This window comes from Marmota flaviventris, chromosome 18, assembly GCF_047511675.1.
Source record: "Marmota flaviventris isolate mMarFla1 chromosome 18, mMarFla1.hap1, whole genome shotgun sequence".
Lineage (NCBI taxonomy): Eukaryota > Metazoa > Chordata > Mammalia > Rodentia > Sciuridae > Marmota > Marmota flaviventris.
In genome coordinates, this window is record NC_092515.1 from 5,729,475 (window position 1) to 5,736,500 (window position 7,026).

At 61.1% G+C, this 7,026-nt stretch overlaps 1 protein-coding gene across 9 annotated transcripts; it reads left to right on the plus strand.

Annotated features, from left to right (window-relative positions):
- The first annotated feature begins 3 nt into the window (after nt 1-3).
- On the plus strand, nt 4-4,090 carry Josd2 (Josephin domain containing 2). 9 transcript variants are annotated; one of them, XM_027920436.2, is made up of 6 exons: nt 92-215; nt 672-750; nt 887-1,049; nt 2,666-2,791; nt 3,536-3,730; nt 3,838-4,090. In XM_027920436.2, the coding sequence occupies exons 3-6, from the start codon at nt 904-906 to the stop codon at nt 3,935-3,937; spliced, it is 567 nt and encodes a 188-aa protein (XP_027776237.1). In that variant the 5' UTR covers nt 92-215; nt 672-750; nt 887-903; the 3' UTR covers nt 3,938-4,090. The 9 variants fall into 9 exon arrangements, with proteins under 9 accessions (XP_027776241.1, XP_027776237.1, XP_027776238.1 ...); XM_027920437.2 differs by having other exon boundaries at nt 890-1,049; XM_027920440.2 differs by lacking the exons at nt 92-215; nt 672-750 and adding an exon at nt 4-83.
- The last annotated feature ends 2,936 nt before the right edge of the window (nt 4,091-7,026 follow it).

Genomic DNA, 7,026 nt, shown 5'->3' on the forward strand with positions numbered 1-7,026 from the left:
AGTACACTTCCGGGCCACGCAGCCTGGATATTCCGTGAGGAGAGTTTCGCGGGGGCCGCCGGGAGTCGTAGTCCGGAGCGCGGGTATCGCTGGGAGCTGTAGTCCGTCCCGCCTGTCCAGTCCGCGCCGTGCGGTCGCCTTGCACTCGGAGCCTAGAGCCGCCGCCCAGGGGGATGCGGGAACCCCTGGCACGGGGGAACGGAGAGGCAGGCGGGGTGAGGGGCGTTGCCAGGCAAAGGGCGAGCGCCGCGGTTGCGGTATGGGTCGGGGAAAGGGCTCTAATTATTTGGTGTCCGGGGAGGGGGCCTGTTTGCCATGTGATAGAAAAAGGAGATCCTATTGTTTAGTGACTGGGGAGGGGTCCCTGTTGCCAGGTGACAGAGGAGAGGACCTTGTTTAATGACAGGGGAAGGGGAGTCTTCTGTTGCTAGACAACCCGGAAGGACCCTGTTACCTAGAAACAGGGGAGGAGAGAAGAGAATTCCTCTATTGCTAGGTAATCAGAGGAGGGACTTTGATACCTTGTGTATGGGGGAGATCATCTGTTGCTAGGTAACCAGAGAGAGGTCCTGTAACCTAGGAACAGGGAAGAGGGGGTCCTCTGTTGCTAGGTGACAATGATAGGGACCCTTTTACTTACAGACATGGCAGGAGTGGTTCTCTCTTGCCAGGTGAGCAGAAGAGAGACTTTTTAATTTTTTTGTAAGAATCGCCTCTGTTGCCAGAAGACGGCCCAGGGAACAGGGTCAGGTACCCAGTGTCCTCCCAGGCTGCTCCTAGCCCCACTTTAATCTCCGTGCCCAAGGGGCCTGCTGGGAGGTGGGACCTCTGAGGTTGGCCCTCTAGATCCTGGGCCCCTGAGCACCTTTTCCCCTCCTAACCTTAGCAGGAGCTGAGGACAGCATGTCCCAGGCCCCAGGAGCACAACCCAGCCCGCCCTCCGTGTACCATGAACGGCAGCGCCTGGAGCTGTGCGCAGTCCACGCCCTCAACAACGTCCTGCAGCAGCAGCTCTTTAGCCAGGAGGCTGCCGATGAGATCTGCAAGAGGTGACTGTCACCTGCCCTGACTCTCTCAGGGCCGGCTCAGAGAGGCAGAACAGCCCACCTGGGATTCACTGTGGGGCCCAGACATGCTCCTTTAGCTGCCTGAACTGGAGCCTGGGACTAGGCATGGAGATGCTGCTTCTTCCACCCGTCAGTCCCCGCGTCTCAGCCCAGCCAGGCCTCACCTCTCTTATCACAGACTCTCAGTGGCCAGTTTTAGTCCTCTAGTACATCCTACCCCAGCCTCCGAGCTGACCCTGCCCCTCCCCTCTCCTAGTCCTCTGACTCCCCAGCCTTTCTCTGAGGGAGCATCCCCTTGGCCTGATATCCAAGGCGCTGCATGCTCTGGTCCCTGCCTGCCTCTGCAGCTTCATCTCTGTGTTCTCCTCAAACCAGAATCTCTGCAGCCCCTGAAGGGGCTCCCCTGTGGTGATGCCTTTGGAACTTTGCATTGGCTGTCCTTTCCACCTAACATGGTTCCTGCCTCTTGGCAGCCTTCATGTCCTGCCTCAAAATTTCAAGAATCACTTCTCCATATCTCCTTCTTTCCCTCCTCTGGCCCCGCAATCTGGCCCAACTCTCTGCTGTCTGGACCTTCCACCCAGCCTTCTCCTCAGCCTCCTCACCTCCAGTCTCTCTTCCAACAGTGCCCCATGTGACCCCAGAGAGATCCCTCTATATCCAGGGATGCTCCCTCCCCCAGCTCCCCAGCATCCTCAGACTGATTGTTATAGGATTCCTTTGTCTCCTCTGTCATTCAAAATAGGGGTTAATCTACTCTTTCATGCCAAGGCCATAATGGGGACCCAAAGCAGCCCTGCCTTAAGAGAGGTGGCAAGGGAAACAGGCCCACAGAAACATAAAACTCATTTCCTCCTCCCCCTGCCCTGCCTTCCATGGGCCCAGACAGGGAACAAAGGTACAGTTGTGGAGAGGAGCAGGGCTGAGGGAGACGTGTGGCAGGGTGGGCCCTGGGCGGGGGAGAGCTGGGGGGAACAGCAGGCAGCTGGGACAGGTGGCAGGGAAGGGCCACAAATGCTGGGTGGAAGAGGTGGGGCTCTGCTGGGGAGACAGGCACCTGGATGGCTGGGAGCAGGGAGGGCCGGGTAGCCCTGAGTGAGAGGCGAAGGCCTTAGAACACAGTGGTCTGCCAGGCCTCATGCAGGGGGCTTGGTTCACTGGGGGAGCCCGAGAGCCCCAAGCCCAGCTGGAGGCCAGGAGACTCCCTCAGAGGTAGTGACATCTGAGGTGGCTCTGGAAGGACACAGAAAGGAACTGATTATGCTAAGAAGGCTTCTGGGTGGGACTCTGTCCCAGGCTGCTGGGAAGCCACGGCGGGGGGTGGGGGGGGGGCTGAGAGCAGAGGAGGGATGGGGCAGCTCTGGGCCACGAGGGAGGTGGCTGGAGGGGATGGCTGGAGGCTGGGTGGGGATCCAGGTAGAAGGAGTCAGAAGCCTGGCTGGAGCCCTGGGAACCGGGGTAGTCAGGACAGGAGGGACAGAACTTGGGGTTGAAGAGAGGAGGGGTCGGAGAGGAAGCCCCGGGACCCTCGTGATGCATGGGAAGGTTGAGACCTTTCCAGGATCCCAGCTCAGACTCTGATCACCCACAACCACCAGGTTGGCCCCAGACTCCCGACTGAACCCCCATCGTAGCCTCCTGGGCACTGGCAACTATGACGTCAATGTGATTATGGCCGCCCTGCAGGGGCTGGGCCTGGCGGCCGTGTGGTGGGACAGGAGGAGGTAGGACCCAGTATCATGCTGTCCTGCCTTGGCAGCACAGTGCTGTGGGGGGGGGGGGGGGATGAGGGAGGTTTGCACAGCCTGCGCTGCAGCAGGCGGGTCAGAAGGCGGGTGAAGGACAAGGTGAAGGCCAGACGGTCAGGAGAGGCTGGCGGAGGATGACGAGCAGCATGATGGTCACTAGGCAAATTAAAGGAGGGCGAGTGAGAGGCTGGGTGTGCCTGGCAATGGTGCACATGGATGGGTGGGTGAGTGATTTAAAGATGGACAGCACGCGTGCAGTGGGTCTCTGACAGGTGGCTGATAACTGGATGGATGGGTGGGAGATTTTGGTGGGTGAAGGACGTCAGGATAAATAGGAGACTGATCAGTGGGTGGTAGTTAGCAGTTGAGGGGGGTTTGGAGGGTGGGTGGCTCGGTGGGATTTAATGCCTGGAGAATAGATGAGCAGGTGGGACGGTGGCCGTGGCAGGGGTTCTGGTAGGATGGATGGATCATGGAGGACGGGTGGGGTGAAGACTCAGTTGCTGGGTAGGTGGATGAATGGACAGATTGGTGGTGGGTGGAGCTGGTGGGATGGTGGAGGTCTGATTGGCTGGGAGGCTTGAAAAGGTGGACGAATGGATGGGTAAGAGGGGACTGGGGACCACAGAGGCCCACACCATCAAGAACCTCGGTAACATTTGGCCAGCTCATCAAGGCTAGGCAGAGCAGCCTGACCCACGTCCCCTTCCCACTCCCCAGGCCCCTGACCCAGCTGGCCCTGCCCCAGGTGCTGGGGCTCATCCTGAACCTGCCCTCACCTGTGTCGCTGGGGCTTCTGTCCCTGCCACTGCGCCGTCGGCACTGGGTGGCTCTGCGCCAGGTGGACGGTGTCTACTACAACCTGGACTCCAAGCTGCGAGCACCCCAGGCCCTGGGGAATGAGGATGGTGTCAGGTGAGCCAGGGCAGAAGTGACTGAGGCTGGGGCCTCGATGCTGGAACCCCGCTCTGCCCCAATTAAATGTGCTGGCTGGGCCTCAGTTTCCCCTTTCTCCCATCCAGGGCCTTCCTGGCAGCCGCCCTGGCCCAGGGCCTGTGTGAGGTGCTGCTGGTGGTGACCAAGGAGGTGGAAGAGAAGGGTTGCTGGCTGCGGACAGACTGACCTATGGCCTACTCTGCCTGTGTGGCTGCACCCAGCCTGAGTTCCAAGTGCCGGGGAAGGGCCTGTGCTTCAGGCACCTGGAGGAGGCCCTTCCCCTTCCCCACGTTCCCACTCCCCAATGCCGCTGCTGCCTCAATAAATCTGCCAATTTGCTCCCTGCCTGATCTGTGTCCAACTGACCCCCTGCACCTGCTGAGGGTCCCTTTCCATCCGAGAGGCCAGATACCCTAGTGAGAGAGATGAGGGGACAAAAAAATACTGCTACAGTCTGATGTGTGTGGTAGGGTAAGAGCTGAGCAGAATGCGAGGTTTATTTCTTGAGTCTTAATTGGGAGACAGGCAGAAAAATGGTCCCCACAGATGTTTAGGAATCCCAGAGCCTGGAATATGTTAGGTGACAGCAAGGTTCCAGCAAGGTTGCAGTTGGAATTTGGTGACCCATCAACTGGCCTCACAATAGGGACATGGTCCTGGCTCAGGTGGACCTCATGAGGCCACGGGGGAAGCAGGGGGGAGCTCATCCTAGGTCTGACCTCCAGAGGCATGAGATAATCCACCAACTGTGGACAGTGGCAATTCAGGTGGGGTACCAGGCCTCAGAGAAAGGCCACTGGGCAAGGGCTTGAAGAAGGCGAGAGAGGGGCTCGGGGGGGATGTTGGAGAAAGTCCTTCCAGGTGCAAAGCACAGCCCCACAAAAGCCTGAGGACAGAGGGGACAGGGGGAGATGATGGCTGGCCTTTCTGGCCACGCTACAGACCTGGCTCTGACCCAGGAGCCAGGAGCAGAGGAGCCTGCAGTGAGGATCTACCGCATCTCCACCTGAGCCAGGTCTGCCCTTGGGCCTCCTCTGCATGGTCCTGCAGGGCCTGTCTCTCTCCCTGAGATGCCCTTGCCCCAGTGGAGCCAGCCTCTGGGCCCAGCCTTGCTGAGGGACACCCTGGGCTGGAGCAGTCAGAGGCCCACCATCCAGGCTCCAGGCTGGGGGAGACCCAAGAGGAGGCCAGGTCTCCTGGCCCAGCAGTATGGAGGCCAAAGGGGGTCTCCCAGGATGCTGTGGGAAATAGCAGAAGGTGAAAGGACAGGGAAAGGGGCAGGTCACCTGCAATGGCACAGAGACAAGAGTGGCCATGGGGAGGGCCTCCAGAATGGGAACCGACTAGGTGAGACAGTGGCAATCCAGGGGGGTGCAGGGCCTCAGAGAAAGGCCACCTGGGCAAAGACAGGAAGAACATCCTCACAAGTGCTGCTGCTCGTCCCAGTAGTTTACCTGAAGAGGTCACGGAGAGAGGTGATCCTGGCCAGGGCAAACCAGGCAGACCAGGCAAACCCTGAGGAAGAGGAGGTGATGGATACTGTGCTGGCAGAAAGGAAGGGATGAGACAGCTCAGGACCAGTGACATCCAGGAGGTAGATTCAGGGGTCGCAGAGCTGTCCTCAGAGGTGAGAGTGTAAGTAGAGGGAGAGAATCAGGTAGAGAGAACCAGGCTGAACCTGGGGACCCCCTTACATGCCACCCAGGAGGGTGGAACCAGTGGCACAGGGACACTGGGGACACAAGGCAGGAGGGAACCTGGTTAGATGTGACTCCCCACCTCAGCCTCCATCTGGAAGCCACCAGGCAATAGAGTACCCCAGGACCACAGATGCCACACCCTGATGCCAACATGGGCAGGGCAGACGCCATGCAGGACGTCTAGTGAACCCTGGAGACACAGAGGCTCAGTAGCAGGTCCCAGCTTCCCAGATTTCTGAAGTCAGAAGTCAAGTTGTAACGTGAAAGACAATATGACACAGGGACAAGCTGCTGGGGCAGCCCGGCAGGCTTCCCGGCTTCCCTCCCTCCCCTCCCCCGCCCCACCCGTCTCAGCGCCCTAGGGGTGTTTCTGTGCCTCTGCCTTAATCCCCTCATTTCCCGTCACCTCAGTCCCTATCTCCACTGTCCCTTTCTCTCAGCTCAGATTCTCTCTTCTTATCTCTCACCTTCCTGGTCTCTGGATTTTTCTCAGCCTCTATCGCCCTCCTCCCTGCCCCCTCACTCATGCCTGTCGCCTGTCCCATCCTTGGTGGCAGACAGCTGACTGGACTCCTGAGTGCTTCTATTCTTGGTCTGAGTGGCAACAGCTGTGACCTCCCAGGTGCTCCCTCAGCTGTGGCCAAATAAGGCCCGGAGCGGGAGCCCAGACCCAGAGGGGCCCCGGGACCCTGGCCGTGCACAGGTGCGAGCTGGGCGTGGGCGCCTCCTTTGCCCCGCACTTGCTGAGGCCGCCCATCCTCCCCACCCCCGCCCGCTGGCGCCCCCAATGCTCAGGGAAGCGCCCAGGACCCGAGGCGCCCCTGACTGCTGGAGTCGGCCAATCCCAGAGCTGGGGGGCTCCCAAGAGGCCCCCGCGCGGACCCCAGGGCCACGGGCGCCAGGCTGCAGGAGGGCGGAGGTCACGGGGGAGGCGGCGGGCGGGGGCCGGGGGTGCAGCTGTCCCGCCGGCGCCGGTGCCAACAGCTGAGGCCCGATTTAGCTCCCAGGGCCCGGGTCTGGCCAGATAAGGCGACGCGGGGCGGGCCGGGCCCCAAGCTCCCCTTTAAATTGCGAGGCCCGGCGAGGGCGGTGGCTGCCGCCGACGCCAGGTGAGGGGCTGCGGCCCGACGGACCGCCCTGCCGCCCGCGCTTTCATCTGTCCCCGGCTCTGCGGGGTTTCTGCGTCCTGCCCGCCCTCCCTCGGTCTCCCCCACGCCCGTCCGCCCCACCGTCCCCCTCCCGGCGCTCTCCGGCGCTTCTCTCCCTCGCTCGAGTTCCTCCTGCCCGCCCCTGTGCCCAGAGCCCCGCTCCCTGCCCGGCCGCCTCCCTGTCCCGCGTCCTCCCTGTCCCGCGTCCTCCGCTCCTTCCGTCCCTCTGCCCCGCTTTCCCTCTGGGTCTCCGCGCGTCCCTCCCTCCGTCTCCCTCCCTCCCCCCTTCTCTGTTTCTCTCTCTCCCTCTCCGTCTCTCCCTCTCCGTCTCTCCCTCCCCAATCTTTCTGTTTCTCCCCTTCTTCTCCCTCTCTCCCTCCCTCCGTCTCCCTCCCTCCCTCTTTCTCTGGTTCTCTATCTCCCTCCC